Source organism: Xenopus laevis, chromosome 6S, assembly GCF_017654675.1.
Source record: "Xenopus laevis strain J_2021 chromosome 6S, Xenopus_laevis_v10.1, whole genome shotgun sequence".
Taxonomy (NCBI): Eukaryota; Metazoa; Chordata; class Amphibia; order Anura; family Pipidae; genus Xenopus; species Xenopus laevis.
This window is the reverse complement of record NC_054382.1, coordinates 8220814-8244088: the sequence shown is the minus strand read 5'-3', so window position 1 is coordinate 8244088 and position 23275 is coordinate 8220814. Positions and strand designations below refer to the sequence as shown.

Sequence of the window (23275 nt, the reverse complement as noted above, 5' to 3'; positions counted from 1 at the left end):
AGTCCGACACTGTTTTAGATAGCAAAACAATGACTTTTACCTTCTCGGATTGTTTTGGTGTCAATTTGACATAAGGAAGCACATTAGAGAAAAGGATCACTTCTTTCTTTTATCTCTAATAATGTGTTTTCATTGTTAACGTGGAAATATTCATTATGTTCTTTCTGAGATTTCTGGCAAAAATTGTCCGTTACCTGCGCTGGTTATTCATTTGATTCCCAGATGAAGGATACTTTTCTTTTGTTTTAATGTTTTATGTATTTAGTAAGTAATAATTGTGCCGGGCATAAGCTTAAAAGGAGTGACAGGTTTCAGAACAGCTTGATGGCAAAAAAAGGTTATGGGGAAGCAAGGGGAAATTAGCAAACTTCTTATAAAATCTAAAGTTGGCTGTTATAGATCTGCTGCTATTCAGATTTGGACTGGGGCCTCCAGGGCCCTCTGGGGCTTTGACTTTGAGGGCCCTCATGCCTCCATGTTCTCCATTCCCCCTCCCCACTGTGCATGAATGCACCCATCCTGAACCCTCTACCTCTTAACAGGAGTTAACGACCCTTGGTCCAGGTATGGGAGCTTGTCCTGGGGCCCCATGATGGTTGGGGCCCACCAGGGTTTTTCCCCCAGTCCAACACTGCTGTTATTTATGTCAAACCATTCTGGCATGTACCAAGCATTCCAGTCTTTCATTTGCTTTGGCCTAAAGCTTTTTGGTGGATCAGTTTCTGCTAAGTTTTCTCATGTGATTGGTACAGTAATGTAAAGTTCTGTGTGGAATCAATTTTTGAAACCAGCAACCTGCTTGGACCTACGACCCGACCCCACGTGCAACTGCCTTATCCACAACCCAACCTGCAACCCACTGACCACCATTAAACTGGAAGTGTTGAGCACTGGAAGTGTGAACCTCCTCATTAGTTATAAAAAAAAAGAATAGTTTAATAGGCATACAATATAGATAATATATGATAAGAAAAGAAGATCACACTAGAGTCCTATATCGGGCCGGGTACCCGCAAGTACCTGCAGAATACCCGCAAATCAGTTGGGTTTTGGGCAGTACCTGATTGTGTGGGTAGCCCACTGGTAACCCGTCTGGGCTATGTTGCAGGACTGGTCCCTCATACCCTCTCCTGAGTTTGTGGTAGTGGATTAGGGTCCCGCGCGATGTAACTTCTGGTAAACTGAAGGTTCTCGCGGGCGCCAGTTCGGTGGGTAAGTGAGCTGTTTGCAGGCTGGATCGGATAGTGGGTGACTGGTCCAATTGGATCTGCGCAGGACTATAGATCAGACACACTACCCGCATGTGTTGCGCCTGCCTTACTTAGTGCGGAAACTTGGGCCTAAAAATTAAGTGCCGCAAATGTTTTCCCAGCCGTGAATTTACATCATTGTCGGTGGGAAAACATTTGAAGGATTTTAGTCATCCGATGTAGCGAAGATTTATCATGGGTAACTAATCTCATTGTGTGGCAGTAACCTTACAAAACATAGCAGAAGTCTCTACTATAAGTAAAGGACCTATTACCCAGAATGCTTGGGACTTGCGGATCTTTCCAAATTTTGAATCGTCATACCTTAAAGGAGAAGGAAAGATGAAAACTAAGTAAGCCTTATCAAAAAGGTCCACCTAAATACACCAGTAAACCAATGTTGCTCTGAATCCTCCGTCAAAAGAAACAGCACATTTCTTTCCTTCTATTGTGTACTCATGGGCTTCTGTATCAGACTTCCTGTTTTCAGCTTAAACCTCCAGGGCTTGGGCTTGAGCATGCTCAGTTTGTTCCTCTCTCTCTCTCCCTCCTCCCTTCTCTGCTGTTACCTGAGCCCAGAGCTATGAGTGATCAGGGAGAAACTTGGGCAGGAAATGGTCACAATAAGCTAATACTGCAGCTGCTATCCTAAACAAACAGAGAGCTTCTAGAGCTTTTTACTCCAGTATGGTAAAACATTCTACAGAATAAATCTACTGGCAATAAAATGCCTCCATATCTTGCCTTCTCCTTTAACTCTACTTGAAAATCATGTAAACATTAAATAAAGCCAATAGGCTGGTTCTGCTTCCAATAAGGATTAATTATATCTTAGTTGGGATCAGGTACAAGCTACTGTTTTATTATTACAGACAAAAAGGAAATCATTTTTAAAAATCTGGGTTATTTGGATAAAATGGAGTTTATGGGAGACGGCCTTTATGTAATTCAGAGCCTTCTGCATTATGTGTTTCACTGTTTTAAGAGCCAGAATGAGCAGTGTGGTGAATATAAACAGGCTTTCAATAACTAATACATTTACAAATAAAACCATGGGTTTTTGGGTTGAGTTCCCCTTTAACAGCTTTCTTGTATTTTGTCAGGGGGGTCAGGAAACTCTTTTTTTTTTCCCATTCTGTTTGATGCAGAGCAGAAACAGGTCATTTCCGAGCTCCTGCTTTGTTATAGAAGCAGAGAATGTATATGGGAGCGAAGGGCTCAGTGGACGCCACTTCTCCGGGAAAGCGTGATACACTGGGAAAGAGGTGACTTATTGAATTTGGTTTTGTCCGGTGGTGGGGATTTTATTTGTGCAATCTGATTAAGCGACAAGCCCTATAGCTCACTGATCCCAACTGTGGCGTTGCTGCTCGATCGTTCAGGCCCCGACGCGGGACGCTTTTTAATAAATGTTTTACATTCGATAGTTGTTCGCTGCCGACCCTCTCGGATACATTGCGGCCATTGTGCGGCGATACAATGCCGGTTGGATTGCATTGAGCGCTTTATGGGTTTGAATGGCACAGTTGCTAGGCAGGACTGAGGGATTACATTAGTTGGACAAGACATTCTCAGTAGGAGAGAATCCCAGAGAGACCGAGTGGGATAAAGTATAATATAAAGCACAATACTCTCTCTTACACTTCCAGCTCGGTTATTGGGAGTCAATCAGCCGCTTGCGCGCAGAATATGGGATGTTATTTATTTACTCTGTGAAAGCAATTGATTAGTAAAGCCAAACTGCTACTGGGCCGTTGTTTTGACAACTTGAACACTAGAGGCCGCTGTTTCACTGGAGTTTATGAATGAGAGTAACTAGCTCTTCGCACTCGGAATGCTTCCTTTATTAATAAGCCCTGCTCTTTCCTTAAACTGTCCTATGCCTATATGTCATAAATCACAGACTGGAAAAAAGTGAGTTTTGCCCAGAATTTTACTATTTAGATTTCTATGTGTAATTTCCCCTGTACTAAGCACAATTCAGCAGGAACAGTCCCTAAGTTTGCTCATAGTCTGTACAGAGAGATCCCATAAAACTATGGCAGCATAGGTATTCCCCTGTACTAAGCACAATTCAGCAGGAACAGTCCCTAAGTTTGCTCATATTCTGTACAGAGTGATCCCATAAAACTATGGCAGCATAGGTATTTCCTGTACTACCGGTAAGCACAATTCAGCAGGAACAGTCCCCTAAGTTTGTTCATAGTCTGTACAGAGAGATCCCATAAAACTATGGCAGCATAAATATTGCCTGTACGAAGCACAATTCAGCAGGAACAGTCCCCTAAGTTTGCTCATAGTCTGTACAGAGAGATCCCATAAAACTATGGCAGCATAGGTATTCCCTGTACTAAGCACAATTCAGCAGGAACAGTCCCCTAAGTTTGCTCATAGTCTGTACAGAGAGATCCCATAAAACTATAGCAGCATAGGTATTCCTCTGTACTAAGCACAATTCAGCAGGAACAGTCTCCAAGTTTGCTTATAGTCTGTACCGAGAGATCCCATGAAACTATGGCAGCATAAATACTCCCTGTACGAAGCACAATTCAGCAGGAACAGTCCCTAAGTTTGCTCATAGTCTGTACAGAGAGATCCCATAAAACTATGGCAGCATAGGTATTCCTTGTACTAAGCACAATTCAGCAGGAACAGTCCCCTAAATGTGCTCATAGTCAGTACAGAGAGATCAGTCTGTGTGTATACTGGAATGTGCAGTAGACGAAAATTACTCCCCCCCCCCCCCCTAAACTCACCATCCCTAATACCTAGTAAATAAATGTCACATAAAACTGCCATCCTCTAATGCTCTCCTGTCGCTGCCTCTTCCCTGATGAGCCCCAGTAGCACTGACAGTCAGAAGACTTGTTACTGGTGTGTTTGAGCTCAGGTGCTGAAGGAGGCAGAGCAGTGTCAGGTGCAGAGACAGAATTAAGTGCAGTCACACGATGCCAACCCCTTTCATTTGTTTCAGAGATGCTATGGGTTTCCCCTGGGAATGCCTGGCCCGGGTTTAATGCTTTGTAAATACTTAGCTTTATTTGGCACTTGATGACAAGGTCAACTCTCCAGATATAAAGAGAAGGAAAACCACTAATGGATTCCAACATGTTAAAGGGATTCTGATTTTTATGGTGTATTTTTTTGTTTCTAAATGACACTGTTTACACTGCAAATAATTCCCTCTACAATATAAAATGTCATTCCTGAACCAGCAAGTGTATTTAGTTGTAATATTGGTGTGTAGGTGCATCTCAGGTCATTTTGTCTGGTCATGTGATTTCAGAAAGAGCCAGCACTTTAGGATGGAACTGCTTTCTGGCAGGCTGTTGATTCTCCTACTCAATGTAACTGAATGTGTCTCAGTGGGACCTGGATTTTACTACTGAGTGCTGTTCTTAGATCTACCAGGCAGCTGTTATCTTGTGTTAAGGAGCTGCTATCTGGTTACCTTCCCATTGTTCTGTTTGGCTGCTGGGGGAAAGGGAGGGGGTGATATCACTCCAACTTGCAGTAAAGAGTGACTGAAGTTTATCAGAGCACAAGTCACATGACTGGGGCAGCTGGGAAACTGACGATATGTCTAGCCCCACATCAGATTTTAAAATTAAATATAAAAAAATCTGTTTGCTCTTTTGAGAGTCGGATTTCAGCCAGAATTCTACTGGAGCAGCACTGTTAACTGATGTGTTTTGGAAAAAAAAATTCCCATGGCAGTATCCCTTTAAAAGGAAAAGCCTGTTTTTCACTATAATGCACTTTCCCGGAGGTCGAAAAGAAGCTCTAAGGGTTGGACTGGCCTCCCAGTACAACCCTTACCTATAAGGGTAAAGTCACACTGAGCGTTTCGGGGAGATTAGTTGCCTGGCGTCTTTGCGGCGACCTTGGGACTTTTTTTTTCTAGACGACCAATCTACCCGAACGCCTTCCCTCACTCTGCGCTGGCTGAAATGAAAAATCGTTGTCGCTAATCGCACGCAGCGATTCGTTTTCGGAAGTTGCCTCACGAGGAAACTTCAGGCAACTTCGGAAAAACGAATCGCCCAGTGTGACCTTACCCTAAATGTAATGGTTCAGGCTTTCAAGCTTGACCCTAGCAGCACCCCATCTTGGATCTTGTTATGCCATCTTTTGTGTGTCAGTGGCACTGCACATGCTCAGTGGGCGGATGTTGAGGAACTAAGCTTGGGGGTGGTAGAAAATCATCAGAAAGTGAGGTCACGTCTGTCATAAAACCTGATGTTACAGGGCTAATAATTATTTCTGATGCACAGATTTCTATGCTGAACTGTGACAATCCAAAACACCTTCTCTGCTGGCCATCAGGGATGGGCTTTATGCTTGTCTTGCTTCTCCCTGAAAGCACAAAGGTAACTGAATTATACTTGTCACCTGAGGGAACAATGGGACGGGCACTTGGAGCCAATTTGGGGTATTTTGATGCACGTGGAAGGCAAAACGCTTGACGCTGGTTCACGTCCCAATCTACAGAAGGAACAATATTCTTAGGAAGTGATGAACTTGACCTTTTGGCCAGTCTAATCCATTCCATCAGTGGGGAAGAAGTTCTGCTCCCAGTATGTCTCCAATAATTATATCAATGATATCCTTTTATCCTCTCCAACGCTTGGCATTTACGCGCTACCCCCGATGTTCTTCGCTCGATTGCCGCTGTTTCCCTCATGAAGGATATTCGCATATTTTTTTCTCCCCCTCCCTTGAAGGGTTGAGATTTCTGCCAGAAAATCAGTAAAAAATTGGATTTCTACTTAGCGATGTTGTGCAAAAGCATTAGATTCAGAGCTCGACAAATCCCTCGCTCTCGCAAAGAAACTGTGACAGCTGCGAACCGTGCGAAATGAGATGTCGACGTGGCTTTAAGCGTTTCTCCCCCCCCCAGCAGACATTTTGAGAGGCGGAATATGGGAATGCAAGTGACAGAGATGGGAATAATACCCGAACAAATATAGCACCAAAGAAGTTTTATTTTCCCTTCCGTTGTTCAAATTCAGATATAACGATGCTGCTTCTTGGCCACGAAATCATCCGAAAAAGAATATATCCATAAGTCGGAATTCTTAATGTTTCTGAGCCCTTTGAGTTTGTGCTGCTCAGTTTTTTTGCATATACAAGTATAAGATCTCTTATCCAGAATGTTCAGGACTTGGTCATATCCTGAAGAAGGGATATCTTTCTGTAATTTGGATCTACACACCTTGAAGGGCTTGTTCACCTTTGAATTAAATTTTAGTATGATGTAGAGTGTGATGTTCTGAGACAATTTGCAGTTGATTTTCATTTTTTATTATTTGTGGTTTTTGAGTTATTTAGCTTTTTATTCAGCAGCTCTCCAGTTTGTAATTTCATCAATATGGTTGCTAGGGTCCAAACTACCCTAGCAACCGTGCATTCATTGGATTACGAGACTGGAATATAAATAAGAGAGGCCTGAATAGAAAGATGAATAATAAAAAGTAACAATAAATAGTGTAGCCTTACAGAGCATATGTTTTCAGATGGGGTCAGTGACCCCCATTTTAAAGCTGGAAAGATTCAGAAGACAAAAATGCAAATAATGAAAAAGCTATATATATATAAAAAAAAATAATAATTTAGACCAATTGAAAAGTTACTTCAAACTGGTCGTTCAATAAAATTCTAAAAGTTTACTTAAAGGTGAACCACTCCCTTTAAGTCAACAGATAAGAACTGACGCTTTATGGACTGGGCAGAAAAGCAGGCTGGAAATGTAGTAAAGAAATGATTACAGAAACCAAGGAGGGCAATGATGAGAATGTTAGTTAGATGGTGCCGTGTTTGACAAAGATATATACTATAAGAACTATAGGCCTGTATGTGGTTCTTAGATATTGTTTGGGAAGCATGGTCAGTAATAGACATCTGGGGCTTAGTGTTCCAACTATAGTTTTGCAGAAAGCAACAGAGAGAAGTTTAAATGCACCAAAGCCCATTGGAATCTCTACCAGAGATGCAGCAGAGCCCGTTTAAGACTTTATCTGGCCATGTATAGAGCTCGTGGCGCTCCTCTCTCACTTTTTTTAGCCAGACCACCTCATACACGACTGGTTTTATTGGAAGTGGCATGTTTTCTGAATGCATTTGTGTCCGCCACTTAGAGAACTTTTGCTTTACAATGGCACCTTTCTCTCTCCAAGTAGTAGCGGCAAAGTGGCAGAAGCGTGAGCTGCGTTGCCCAGAAGGGATGACGAATCCATATTGTGCCCTAGCGCAGGTGGTGGAACTGCAGAGCAGCAAACGCTTCAATGTGGAATGAAAGTTGACGTGCTGCATAGTCGGCAGCCCTTTTTTCCATATACACAAACACAACTAGGGGTATAGGAATCTCAATGCACTTCAGGGTTTTCTGAGGTCACCATCCGAGGATCGTTCACGCTTGACTCCTCTCTAACTGGACTTTTTATGGAGAATAAACACAGTGCTGGTTGTTGTTTTCTAGTCTCAGGCCAAGGCACACACAGGCCAACTGAGTCAGCAAATTCAGATCATCAGACACAACAGAACTCCTTCAGTTTCCAATGGCACAGAACATTGTAAACAATCACTGTATATATATATATATCCCCCTGTTTAAGTGGCACCTTTTCTGCACCTTCAATCGCTGTTAAAGGGATACTGTCATGGGAAAAAAATGTTTTTCAAAATGAATCAGTTAATTGTGCAGCTCCAGCAGAATTCTGCACTGAAATTGATTTCTCAAAAGAGCAAACAGATTTTTTTTATATTCAATTTTGAAATCTGGCATGGGGCTAGACATATTGTCAATTTCCCAGCTGTCCCAAGTCATGTGACTTGTGCTCTGATAAACTTCAATCACTCTTTACTGCTGTACTGCAAGTTGGAGTGATATCACCCCCTCCCTTCCCCCCAGCAGCCAAACAAAAGAACAATGGGAAGGTAACCAGATAGCAGCTCCCTAACACAAGATAACAGCTGCCTGGTAGATCTAAGAACAACACTCAATAGTAAAAACCCATGTCCCACTGAGACACATTCAGTTACATCGAGAAGGAAAAACAACAGCCTGCCAGAAAGCATTTCTCTTCTAAAGTGCAGGCACAAGTCACATGACCGGGCAAAATGGATTTCGGTGCAGAATTCTGATGGAGTAGCACTATTAACCGATGCGTTCTGAAAAAAACATGTTTTCCGATTTTGGATGGAGTCCCTGGAAGGTCAAATTCTCCACCTTTCTATTTGGACGCATCACAGCAGGTTGATCGGATCATTTATGGTAGAAGCCAATGTTAAGTTCTTTAGCTCTTCATGGAAGGTGTTTATGGCTTGTTGGCAGTTTCAGTGTTGCCATTTTCCATTGTTGCTAGGCTGTTTGATGTCAACCTATCCATTATAGCATCTGATAATGTGTTTTTTTTTTTTTTTTTTTTTTTTTATACAAGAAGCCAATGGTTGACTTGTATCAAGAGAAACAACCATCTTTATTTGCTTTTAAACCAAAGAGACAGGTGCCATAATATCTTCTATATGCCTACCAAGCTCCTTTTAGATTAGAAGATACTTTGGGACACCTCAAAATCTGTGATTTGTCTACAAGTACATTCAACAGATAGTAAAGATTGCCATTATTATGTGTTTTCTTCCTCTAAATTGGGAAGGGACAGGTATATGGCTTACTAAGGGCAACTGCTTTCCATAGACTGAAAATGGAAAAAAAATATATAAAAATGAAATGTCACGGCTAAACAGCAGCTTGTTTATATAAACTATAGTAGTACTTGTCTGTTATCTACTGTGTATCCTGTGCTTGAATGGCTGCCCCCTTGGCTACACAGCAGCTTGTTTATATAAACTATAGAAGTACTTATCTGTTATCTACTGTGTATCCTGTGCTTGAATGGCTGCCCCCATGGCTACACAGCAGCTTGTTTATATAAACTATAGTAGTATTTATCTGTTATCTACTGTGTATCCTGTGCTTGAATGGCTGCCCCCATGGCTACACAGCAGCTTGTTTATATAAACTATAGTAGTACTTATCAGTTATCTACTGTGTCCTGTGCTTGAATGGCTGCCCCCATGGCTACCCATCAGCTTGTTTATATAAACTATAGTAGTACTTATCTGTTATCTACTGTGTATCCTGTGCTTGAATGGCTGCCCCCATGGCTACACAGCAGTTTGTTTATATAAACTATAGTAGTAGTTATGTTATCTACAGTGTATCCTGTGCTTGAATGGCTGCCCCCATGGTTACACAGCAGTTTGTTTATATAAACTATAGTAGTATTTATCTGTTATCTACTGTGTATCCTGTGCTTGAATGGCTGCCCCCATGGCTACACAGCAGCTTGTTTATATAAACTATAGTAGTACTTATCAGTTATCTACTGTGTCCTGTGCTTGAATGGCTGCCCCCATGGCTACCCATCAGCTTGTTTATATAAACTATAGTAGTACTTATCTGTTATCTACTGTGTATCCTGTGCTTGAATGGCTGCCCCCATGGCTACACAGCAGTTTGTTTATATAAACTATAGTAGTAGTTATCTGTTATCTACTGTGTATCCTGTGCTTGAATGGCTGCCCCCATGGTTACACAGCAGTTTGTATATATAAACTATAGTAGTACTTATCTGTTATCTACTGTGTATCCTGTCCTTGAATGGCTGCCCCCATGGCTACAGAGCAGCTTGTTTATATAAACTATAGTAGTACTTATCTGTTATCTACTGTGTATCCTGTGCTTGAATGGCTGCCCCCATGGCTACACAGCAGTTTGTTTATATAAACTATAGTAGTAGTTATCTGTTATCTACTGTGTATCCTGTGCTTGAATGGCTGCCCCCATGGTTACACAGCAGTTTGTTTATATAAACTATAGTAGTACTTATCTGTTATCTACTGTGTATCCTGTGCTTGAATGGCTGCCCCCATGGCTACACAGCAGCTTGTTTATATAAACTATAGTAGTACTTACCTGTTATAGTATTATAGGCAGTATTCCCTATGATTGACCCCATGACCACACAAAGTCATAGCCCAGTCCTCGTTACATCATGTCTCTGTCCCCCCCCTTATACGTCACCTCCCCGCACCCTGCCCAGAGTCAGATCAGTAAAGGTGACTACCCTACCTACTTGGTCCCCTAGATATTACTATAGCTTAAAAGTTAGGAGACCTAAACCAAATAACATTTTAAAGTGGTTTCAATAATCGGAGCCACCATTGCATAGAACAGAAAGAATTATGGCCCCAGGCTTGCAGCAGACTAAATGCAATCCAGTAAATGGGCAAAGGCTGCTGCACCGTATTGACCCTGATAGATTCTAGGGACAGACGGCTGAGGTATTCTTTACACAAGCTGAATTATGATATCAGACTTGCTCCCAAGGGACGTGAGGACTTGCTCACAAGACACAGTGGCCGGGGCGTCCCCCGAGGACCCCCCTCTAGACTTGCTAATTGCCGAGGCCCAAGGGTCGTTGCATGTCTCCGCTGCAATGCACTGGCGCATGTTGCTTTCACACTGCCGTGACTTTTGGATAAAAAACAGAAAGCCCCGTCATCTGAATTGCGCTGCTTTTTGTATAACTAACCTGATATTTAAAGGGGAACTCATTTCAAAAAGAAAATACACACGGGAAGGTGCCTTGGGATTAAATTTTTTTTTTTTTACACATTTCCAATGGGTTTAAAGTAATTCTCTTTTTCTTCAAGAGAAGTCGTTCCTCTTAGTGCCCCCCACAGAGCTTTGCCAGCCTGTGCCGAGTCACACTCGAGTCAAAGGTGGTGTCGAAGCAATTTACTTTGCAATTGATTTTTGGTAATTGATTTTTTGTGGCTTTGCATTGCTATCCCCCCCCCCCCACAATTTCTAACAAATTGGGTTTCTCAGTTGGGAAAATCAATTGGAAATTGCCTTGCCTAATTATAGCCCCCCAATGAGACTTTTTTTAATATCACTTGAGACTTTTTTTGATATCACTTTTTTTTTTTTGTGACACTATTTCTGGCCAATAGTCATGGGCAAATTTGTCCCGTTTCAATTCACTGATTTTGTCGCCTGCGTCAATTTTGATGCCAGAGAGAAAGTCAATGGGTGTCCGAATAATGTTGCCACACGACGGTTTTGAGGCGAGCAACTTTTCTGGTGCACGTCCAAAAAATTTTTGACGCCAGCAAATTTTCACGGGTGTTTCGCAAATTTATTTTGCCGACGGCAAAATGTGGAAATTGATTTGCCGCAAATTTGCACCTGGCGTATCTATTCGTCCCATCACTATTTCCCAATTTTTACTGATTGTGTAATAACAATATTTATTTAGAGCTTAACCAGAACTCTCCATAGGCTGAGTTGGATCTCAGGGGGCAAATGATTATGGAGACAGGGGAAGCAGTTGGAAGCTAATGTTTTCATGTCCACTAGAGACTTCTGAGCTGCCTTTACAACTAATTCGATGGCATATGACTAGGGGTAAATAATTGCCGGGGAGAGTTTGAGGGGTCATTATCAGTTCTACCAGGAAAGCTGTAATTTGGGAGACAATATGACATTTCCTTATGAAGGCGCTCTCTCTCTCTCTCTCTCTCTCTCTCTCTCTCTCTCTCTCTCTCTCTCTCTCTCTCTCTCTCTCTCTCTCTCTCCATACATGAAGAGATCCGCTCGCCTGCCGACATCGCCAAACGAGTTGATCTTTCACCGATATGCCCACCAATGGCAGGGCTATATCGGGGTAATCCAAATATTCGACCCTATGGGCTCCAACAGGTCGGTCGGCGGAAGAAATAAACCTTCCTGACCGATATCATTGCCAGATATAGATTGGGAAGACCCGTCGAAAGCCCCCATACACGGGCAGATAAATTGCCGAATTGGTCTAAAGGGCCGATATCGGCAGCTTTATGTGCCCGTGTATGGCCACCTTAAGTCATTCCTTGTTTCACTACTGTCTAAAGGTGGCCATACACGATAATACCAGCTCTTTGGTGAGGAGTGGATCTTTCCCCGAAAGTTCAGCCCTAGGGCTGAACAATCATAAGAGAATTGGCGATGACTGGTTGTAGGACCGCATCAACTAGCTAATGCCGTCCTCGATCGAAAAATCAAACCTGCCCGATCTATATCGGCTGATTTTTGGCCTGTAATCCATCGGAGGCCCCCACAAACGGGCAGAAAAACTGCCAAATCTGTCTAAAGGACTAATATCGGCAGCTTTAATCTGCCCGTGTATGGACACCTTAAGTTGCTGAGAGGAAGTAAATCATTGAGAAGATTTTGCATTAAATGGCAACATGTATTTTAGGGATGCACCAAATCCAGGATTTGGTTTGGGATTCGGCCACGATTTGGCCTTTTTCAGCAAGATTCGGATTGGCCTGAATCCTTGTGCCTGGCGGAACCGAATCCTAATTTGCATATGTAAATTAGGGGCTGGTAGGGAAATCACGTGACTTTTCATCACAAAAGATTTTTTTCCAGTATTTCCTTTCCTGTCCCTAATTTGCATATGCAGATTAGGATCCGGATTCGATACGGTATCCGGCAGAATCTTTCACCAAGGATTCGGCCGAATCCCAACTAATGGATTCTGTGCATGCCTAATGTATTTAAATGTGAAGTAAAATTATTGGAAGTCTCTGGTTTGTTATAAGTGCATGGCACTTTATAAATATATAAACGATGATGAGGTTTTCTCTCTCCCCGTGCCGTTACTCTCTTCCCTGTTATGCAGATATTCATGTGTCTGATCCCTTTCCTCCAAAACCTTTTGAAACCAGAAATCTTGGCCTGAATGGGTTATTCTGCCTGGAGCAGCACAGACAATAGCTGCTATTTCTGTGCCCAGTGTTTACACGATCTTGGCGGCGTTTGGGAAGCTGTTTCGAGGAAAATGCCGACTCCACTTTTGTCTCCGATTTATTTTGTGCTTTCTCACAATAGATTTTTCCTCTCGCTTCTGCCTGTTAAACATTTGAGAATGTGTTACTTGAGCTAAACAGATATCTATGCTGGTTTAGTCTTCTGTATTTTACGGTTTAGGATTAAACAGTTTGACATAGTTCCCCTTTAAGGCGTCAGCCATGCTGGAATATTGGGGACACCGGTTATGCCAGTAATTTACTGAACTGTAAATGTCCTTATAAATTCTAGTGGTTGGATGCGAATGGGCAGGACTGACTTCATGTTGTCCTTTTGGTTTAGGCTCAGGACATGATGAAGTGGAGACAAGAGAGTGTATATACTACAATGCCAACTGGGAACTGGAGAAGACCAACCAAAGTGGAGTTGAAAGCTGCGAAGGGGAAAAGGACAAGCGACTTCACTGTTATGCGTCTTGGAGGAACAATTCGGGCTTCATAGAGCTGGTGAAAAAAGGATGCTGGCTCGATGACTTTAATTGTTATGACAGGTAAGCGAGATACAATTTATTATATTCCATGTGAAGGATTTACTCTCTACCTGCTATTTCAGTCACACCTCCCAGAGACTGTTATCCACTGTTACTATAGGCACCATCTCTCCCTACTATACCTGCTATCCCACAGTCACACTCCCTTCCCAGAGACTATTATCCACTGTTACTATAGACACCATCTCTCCCTACTATACCTGCTATCCCACAGTCACACTCCCTTCCCAGAGACTATTATCCACTGTTACTATAGACACCATCTCTCCCTACTATACCTGCTATCCCACAGTCACACTCCCTTCCCAGATACTATTATCCACTGTTACTATAGGCACCATCTCTCCCTACTATACCTGCTATCCCACAGTCACACTCCCTTCCCAGATACTATTATCCACTGTTACTATAGGCACCATCTCTCCCTACTATACCTGCTATCCCACAGTCACACTCCCTTCCCAGAGACTATTATCCACTGTTACTATAGACACCATCTCTCCCTACTATACCTGCTATCCCACAGTCACACTCCCTTCCCAGAGACTATTATCCACTGTTACTATAGGCACCATCTCTCCCTACTATACCTGCTATCCCACAGTCACACTCCCTTCCCAGAGACTATTATCCCCACTGTTACTATAGGCACCATCTCTCCCTACTATACCTGCTATCCCACAGTCACACTCCCTTCCCAGAGACTATTATCCACTGTTACTATAGGCACCATCTCTCCCTACTATACCTGCTATCCCACAGTTACACTCCCTTCCCAGAGACTATTATCCCACTGTTACTATAGACACCATCTCTCCCTACTATACCTGCTATCCCACAGTCACACTCCCTTCCCAGAGACTATTATCCACTGTTACTATAGGCACCATCTCTCCCTACTATACCTGCTATACTACAGTAGCTTAAAACAAAATGAAATAAAAGCGCTCAGTACTACAGTACAGCAATAAACCTTATATAAAACAGAATATCAGTGGATAACATATGCTACAATGTAATTGTAAAGAAGACAGAATAACGTGGTTGCTTACTTATGTTAGGTTATAAATATATTGTAATGAATGTAGCAAGGTAGGCAAAACACTGACCATCAATATATTACATGACATGCACAGGTTTCCAACTAATTTGTGGTCAGTGTTTAATATTAATAGAGCCAGACTCTCAGAGGAACTCCCAGCATCATAGAGAGTTTATATGAGTGTCGTACACTATTGCCAGACTACAGATAACTACATTCCTCAACGATTTTCATTTGTTAAGGCATGCTGGGACTTGTAGTTCATGAGCAACTGTGGTCTACCAACACTATTGCTCCCCGGCTTTTCTGTGGATACTGTACACATGCAGTGTTAATGTTTACACAACGATTCCAACATATACATACACTGGACAACGTTGCCACAAGCTTTTTACTGGCATATAATGCAAGACTGGCAAAGGAACCAATTTTATTCTCCCAGCTGAAGTGTTTGTTAGGATGTGAGATAAGGAACTCTATACAGGGGGCTTATCTGCTGACTGGCGATTTGCTGTACTACCTTCTCCTCCGAAAACAGTGAATGCAAAACCAGGAAATTGGAAAGCGAAAATTGTTTGTTTCATCCTTCGCCCCCGTTTAGTGCAAGAAATAATGAAAATCATTGATATGTTTTGAATATTTATTTAATGAAGAAATATGTTTAGCAAAAGCCCTATTCATTGAGCTCATGTTGAGGGGGGTAAATTGCCCCTCTAAACACGCTATAAAATTTGTGAACGAGGCATAGCATTTGGAATGTCTACCATTAAATCTCGACGGATTTGTGTTTGGTAAAATGAAAAACGAGTGGTTTCTACATTGTCCGGGGCCGCTCCTGCTAGATGATGTTTTCCAATTGATTTCCTTTAGCTACAGGCACAGGTGGTTTGAATTTATTCAGAGCGCTGGAGCAGCTAAAATTGTCTGCTAAAATCCTGCAGAACGTACTATGGGATGGGGCGCTGCCGCTGCACATTGGCAGAATATAAATGACAAGATAATACAGCATCTTATTTATGACTCCGGAGCTGTGAGAGCCAAGGCGCCGTGTGATGGAAATCTTTGCCTAAATTCCTCTCCTATCACCCACAGACTATAGACGGGTCAGACTTTAAAGCAACACATGCTTTTATCCTTAACATAGGGTGGTGTCCTTTTAAAGACCATCCAGAATAAGTCCTGTGTCCCCATAACGGAACTTAAAAGACAGACCTGCAACAGGTTTGGCGACCTTCGTGTCTGACCAGTTCAATTCTTTATCCCTGGCTCTATGGGGTTACCATTAAGTATATGTTGGGGTTCTAGCCTTTTTTTTTTTTTTTGAGGTATACAGTGGACCTGGCTGTGCATCCAAACTATGTGATCTTATGTTTGATATGCTGAGTGCAGAGACTTTCTGTATTAAAAGACCATGAACTGATCTTCTTTTTGGGGTGCCAATTTGCTTTAGAGATCCTTGCTAAATGTTAGAAGATGGGGCAAAGCAGTCCTAACTGGTACATTGACAACAACTCTCAGCAGTATCCAACTGGGACACCAGAGGCTCACCCCAAAAACCTTAGACCAGGGGCCCACTTGAAAAACCTTAGACCAGGGACCCACCCCAAAACCTTAGACCAGAGCCTACCCAAAAACCTTAGTCCAGGGGCCCACTTCAAAAACCTTAGACCAGGGACCCACCCCAAAACCTTAGACCAGAGCCTACCCAAAAACCTTACACCAGGGGCCTACCCAAAAACCTTAGACCAGGGGCCCACCCAAAAACCTTAGACCAGGGGCATACCCAAAAACCTTAGACCAGGGCCCCACCCCAAAAACCTTAGACCAGGGCCCCACCCCAAAAACCTTAGACCAGGGCCCCACCCCAAAAACCTTAGACCAGGGCCCCACCCCAAAAACCTTAGACCAGGGCCCCACCCCAAAAACCTTAGACCAGGGCCCCACCCCAAAAAAACTTAGACCAGGGCCCCACCCCAAAAACCTTAGACCAGGGCCCCACCCCAAAAAACTTAGACCAGGGGCCTACCCAAAAACCTTAGACCAGGGGCCCACCCCAAAAACCTTAGACCAGGGGCTTGCCCAAAAATCTTAGACCAGGGCCCCACTCTCAGTACTATTATTCTTCCTCTCCTCAATCAACCTCTAGTCTCTTTTCTTTACATACTATAATCTATTATTCCATTTTTTTAGCGTATTTGTTCGCATAGAAATGAAATAGACCAAATGTTTAGAAGCAGGAGGGCCTACTGGGAGTTTTCCTGGTACCACGTTGGGCAAGTCCAACATAGCCTCCCAGTGAATACCACTTTCTTTTCATTTTAATTAGGGATGCACCAAATCCAGGATTCCGTTCGGGATTCGGTTTTTTTTTTTTTTGGCCGAATGTAAGTGCTTTGCCAAACCAAATCCTAAAACTCGTGTTACGTTTGTTACACAGATAAGGAAGCTAAGAAATTTAGCAACGCAAGGTTCTCTTTGGCCCTTCCTTGTCCTCGTTTGCATATGCAAATTAGGGTTTGGATTTGTTTTGGTCAAATCTTTCTTATAGAATTCGACCGCATTCCAAAATAGTGTATTTGATGCATCCCTAATCTAAATTGTCTGCTGTGCTGTAGCTTTAAAAGCAGAAATATACACGTCTCCGGAGACATTGGGGCTCAGTCACCCTTATTTCTCCCCCTGCCCCTCCATTAGCGCAGGTGTGGGTAATGTGATATAAACTCCCAAAACAAGATGAATTCCACTGTCCCAAAAGTGACACTTACATATGATTCTTACTTTGCCTTCCAGACAGGAATGTATTGCCAAGGAAGAAAACCCCCAAGTCTTTTTCTGCTGCTGCGAAGGAAACTACTGCAACAAGAAATTTACTCATTTGCCTGAAGTCGGTAAGTGACAGTCTGATGAATGCTCGGCTGGCGAGCTCGGGAATTGTCCAGGTGTGCGCTCGCTATTAACCCTTGCTGTGAAAACAAACAATACACATGAAAAATGTGCTGCCATATGGTTTTTCTGGATGCAATTCATAGAGAATAAACGTGGTGCAACTGACTCCTAAAATACTATTTTTCGTATTCACTCAGCTGAACTCAGTGAGACGTGCACACTTACATAATCCTTGCCTGCGCTTTTCTTTTTCTCTTTCTTTTCTTCCCCCCCCTTTTTTTGTATGTTAAATTTAATAACAAACTATACTCGTTTTTTTTTTTTTTTTTTTTTTTGTACCTTTAAAAATGCTGTCCCTTAAGGAGACAACGGCAGATGCAAACCTGATATCACATGACTTAGGAAAACCAAGAAGGTCAATGACAAGATTTATCTGAAATGTATAAATGATATTCGTCTGAGAAATATTTACTGATGCCTCAATAATGGCAATGTAAGGGCAGGGCTCAGATTCGGGGACTGCCTTCTGCCGGCTAGAATGTAAATCGCCTGTAATTCCTCTGTAATTTCTCACCACCCGCTTATGTGAATACAAAAATGTGGGTTAATAATTAAGGCTTCCTATGCAGAATATACTGGCCCATTATTGTTTTAAGATGGCCGTAGACTTTAAATTCTGACATCCCACAAATGGGGCTTTTTAGTCTCCATCAGGCAAGGGCCAGTGCTGTACTTGACCAACGGGATTATCAAATTTACCTGATGGATATCTGCCTGTTCTGCAGGTCCTCGTAAGCGCCCAAACATGACCAATATAATGCCAACTGAAGGGGGTAAGGGACCCATGCTTCCTAGGGTTGCCACCTGTACATTTTGATCTGGACAGCCCGGCTTTCCTAAGGGCCGCCCAGGTCAAAACTGCCTACCCGGTTTTCTAAATTATGAATTGAGTGACGAGGCGATCATTCCGTTGCCACATCATAGCTCTGTCCTGTGACGTCATGTGACCCACCCCATGATGTCATGCACATGCCTCTTGTCCAGATGGCACATACAGCAAAGGGGGCAAACCCAGCGAAGTAACCAGATGCTATTGGGCCCCACGGCAAATTTATTTCAGGGCCACAAACATATCCAGAGGTTGCCCTGTGTTACCAATAGATGTTGAAATTGCTCATTTTTTGGACGGGGCCCCCTATAACTCCTAGGCCCCCCTGCAGCCAACGGGTCTGCTTCCTCCGTAGTTACGCCCCTGCATGGGTCTTCAGGTCTTGAACCCTGGCAGGTAGCACAGAATTGCTGGGGTTATAAAAGATCAAATGAAGTGCACTCCATATCAAGCTCACAGTCATTTCTTTCACATTCAATAAAGTGTCTCCATCCCCAGACTGCTATTTTGTATTATCCTAGTAAGGGCAAGGAGAGGTGGTGGAATAATTGTTTTTGCCCTTGTGCTCCTGTATCCCATTATTTTGTGTGCCTGCAAGGTCCCTCGCTTGGGTAAATGCCAGAGGAACAATGCAGACAAACATAATTCAGCATTAGCGAGAATTCACACTGTCCAGTGAAGCTCTAGCCTTACACCGCTGATTAGGGAAGCCCAAAGTCCAATCCAGTATTAAGTGCCTGCTGATGATTTATACCATATTCATATACATTTCTCCTGAAGAGGAGATTCAAACTTTGTTTAATCAACAGCTATGTTTAATCCTTGTAGAAACATTTGATCCGAAGCCCCAGCCGATGCCCTCCGTACTCAACATTCTGATCTATTCCCTGCTTCCAATTGCTGGTCTTTCCATGGTAATTCTCCTGGCGTTTTGGATGTACCGGCATCGAAAGCCTCCCTACGGACATGTAGACCTCAACGAGGTAAATTAATATTATATAAGAGTTATGTATTGATCAGTTTGCCTGCAACTGCTGCTGCAGCTCCTCTTTACGTTCTGCTGTTTTGCACCAATGATTGTACCAGAACAAAGTTGGCCGAGACAGAGGGCGACTCCATGTATAGTCTTTGTCCGCTCATGAGAAGAACGTTCCAGATTGGCCTTGACTGTCACAAAAGGGACAAGGTTTGGATAGAGTGGGGGATTTAGGCAGATTAGGGATGGGTTTGGCTATATCAGGGCCAGTTTTGGACTAGGGTACTTGGGCTTACCCGTAACCCAGTACTAGTCCAGTACTGCCATAGTGAGTTTATGTGAGATGCCCCTGCTGAGAGCATAGTCTCTGAGGTGCCCTTCAAGATGTATATGAAGATTTTAATGCCCTTGAAGATGTATATTGGCCTGCGGTATATTATAGAGCTGAGATACCCCTGAGAGGTACATAGACTTTAGTTGCCTACTGTAGGGGCAGGATAAGGATAAGTAAACCTTAAAAACAAGTGAATGTAAAATTGATGAGGGGGCTATTCTAAGCACTTTTGCAATGTACATTCATTATTTACTTATTTTTAATTCCAAGAAATTAAAGGATACATGTACTGTTAATATGAATGAATTTTGTTACAACAGCGCCACCTGCTGGTCATTTTCCGACCAGTCTGACCACCAAGTAGTCAAGGAAGAAGTTGTCAGGAGAAAGAAAGAGGCTGCTCTGATGTTCTTCTGCTTAGGAAAGATGTGAGAGATGTTTCTAACATCAGAGCAGCCTCTTTCTTTCTCCTGACAACTTCTTCCTTGACTACTTGCTGGTCAGAATAGTCAGATAATGACCAGCAGGTGGCGCTGTTGTAACAAAATTCATTCCTATTAACAGTACATGTATCCTTTAATATCTTGGAATTAAAAATAAATAAATAATGAATGTACATTGCAAAAGTGCTTAGAATAGCCCCCTCATCAAGTTTACGTTGTTATTTTTAAGGTTTACTTATCCTTAAAAGAATAACTGGCTGATCATCACCATCATTTCTACTGGCCAAGCCGCCAGCATTGCGGAGCATGCCCAAAGACCAAGCCTTTTTGAGAAGCCTGTAGTAGGCATCTAGAAGCCGTTTCTGGACACTACTATGAACCAATGGCTGCACTATCCTAGTAGTAGCCCACTGGGCCAGCTCATTATGGGCATGACTAGATGGTGCCTCAAGAATCATAACAGTGACCCTAGTGGGTAGGGAAGGCTTGCAGCTATTGTCCCCACCATATAATGTTGCAGTTCTGCCAGAGGATCACTAGCTGCTACTTGTATCTATTCAAAAAAATTGGCAATGAGCAACTTGTGTTTTAATGTCCTTTTAAATCTTTTCCTATAAACAAATTGCTGAACAATTCCGCCTGACCCTTATTAAGCAAAGCCCTGACTGCAGGATATAGGGAATCAATACCGGATTGTGGTTTTTTTTTTTATTGTTGTTTTTTTTTTATGCGTTTGACACTAAACATAATTTAAGAGAGTGCGTTGGAATGGGTTACATGACTCCCCTCCCCCCCCCCCCCAGCATGTTTAAATAGAGTTCAATTACGGCACGTTTAATGCAGAAGTGCTAATTGACAATAAAAAGTAATACGGTTTATGGTGCCTCTGCAGTGTCGGCCTCTGTAGGAGGAGCAATTTATCAAGGCAACAGTTGCAGAACGGACATGGATTGCAGAGGCTCTGGGTGCTCTTGTACTCGCGCCAGCACAATAAACAAGGGGAAAGTGCAGCCTGTTACTGTACACTCAGCATTCCAACCCCTCTGTCTCTCTACAAATACAGCGAAGCTGTAGCAGGAGGATATTAGAAAGAAATATTAACAACTGGGGGTCATGAGCTAAACTGCACTGACACAGCAGTCGGGTTTTGTGCAGTCTGCAGGGCCGGAACTAGGGGTAGGCAGAGTAGGCGTCCTCCTAGGGCGCCATCATGGGCGCAGTTTTAAGGGGATTTTTTTGGTTTGTTTGACCTTTAATAGTTTTTCAATTTTATAAACTGCCTGTTCTTGCCCGTGATTCATACTGCAGGCAAAAGCACTTCCCACCTATCCAATATGATGGATTTTTGGCTGTTGCTGGCACAGATACATATTTGAGGCCAATATGATGAATTTTTGGCTCCTGCCTGTACTTGTACATATTTGGGGGCAATTTTGTGGATAGTTTGGCTGCTGCTGGCACAGGTACAGATTGGGGGCAATATGAGGGATTGGCTGCTGCTGGCTCAGGTACATGGGGCAATATGGTGGCTGCTGGCACAGGAACACAGATGTTTGGGGCAATATGATGGAATTTTGGCTCCTGCTGGCACAGGTACCAATTAGGGGCAATATGATGGATGTTTTGGCTTATGCTGGCACAGGTACAATTGGGAGCAATATAATAGGTTTTGGCACAGGTATATAAGGCAACACAATGGCTGCTGGAACAGGGGGCAATATGCAGGCCCGAATTTGTGGAAAGGCCACCAGGGCCTAGGGCGGCAGGATTTTAGGGGGGCGGCATGCTGCCCAACCACACCCACATTGGTTTAAAAACACTGGGGATGCGCAGGAGATACAATAATTTTTTCAATTTCCCATGCGCCAATCCCCATTGCTCCTGTCCAGATGATCAAAATTTGCACGAATAGAGGGGAGGGGACAGGGGAGACGAATGGCAGTGGGCCTAGGGGCGGCCCCTATGTAAATCCGGCCCTGACAATATGAATGGTAAAGTGGGAAATGGTAATGCAGGACCGGGTGGAGGGCACTGATTGAAGCCCTTGCCTAGGGTGCCAAAATACCTTGGCCCGGCCCTGGCTGTAATTCTAGAATGGGAGGCACAGAGGTACCTGTTTGGCTATATATGTGTATATATATGTGTATATATATATATATATATATATATATATATATATATATATATTATATATATATATATATATATATATTATATATATATATATTATATATATATATATAATATATATATATATATATGTATATGTAACTGCTGTTTAATTAATACTGCCAGGAGAAACACTACCGTAGCAGAAATTATTTTTTGAAAATGTTAGTATACATTGAAAAAAAAAAAAAACACCAAGACAAATTAAACTTTAAAATCACAAAGTCTTTATTAAGAAATAACTTACCGAAACTCCGCTTGCTTGCGATCGGGCAATCCATCCTGTGGCGCTCGATTTCTCCTCCCTGCCTTCCTTATAGGAGATAGCCAGGGAGGAGAAATCAATCCCCGCTTGATGGATTGTCGCCTTTTTTGAAGAGAAGCAGAGTTTCAGTAAGTTATTTCTTAATAAAGGCTTTGTGATTTTAAAGTTTACTTTGTCTTGGTGTATTTTTTTTTTCAATGTATACTAACGGATTTTTTTTAAAAATGTTGATGTTACTGGTCCTTTAAATGCCTACAAATCCAGCTGAGGCTCATTTAGGAACAGTGAACAGTTCTGCTATAGTTCTGTAATACTGTATATAGAGCCAACAGCACTGATCAGTCCACCACAAGTACATGCTATGAGACTTAGTAGGTTGTCCCTGCAGAATTGAGTTTAATGGAATATCTATTCTTTCATAATTGTATGGTATCCCTCTGTACAGACTATGAGCAAACTTAGGGGACTGTTCCTGCTGAATTGTGCTTAGTACAGAGGGATGCCTATGTTGCCATAGTTTTATGCTGGATAGGTATGTATGGTACACAGAACCAGAAAACCCAGAAATTGGTTCCTATTGTCTTTTTATAGAAACATAAACATAATATAAA

The 23275-nt window shown here is 42.6% G+C and overlaps 1 protein-coding gene across 1 annotated transcript in view; it reads left to right on the top strand.

The window, feature by feature from the left end:
- The window catches only part of acvr2b.S (activin A receptor type 2B S homeolog), a 92927-nt gene that overhangs the window by 56438 nt on the left and 13214 nt on the right, over nucleotides 1–23275 (top strand). The window contains 3 exon segments of the mRNA NM_001088010.1: nucleotides 13453–13660; nucleotides 17493–17590; nucleotides 19306–19460. Of these exon segments, the coding sequence (NP_001081479.1) occupies nucleotides 13453–13660; nucleotides 17493–17590; nucleotides 19306–19460 (461 nt within the window).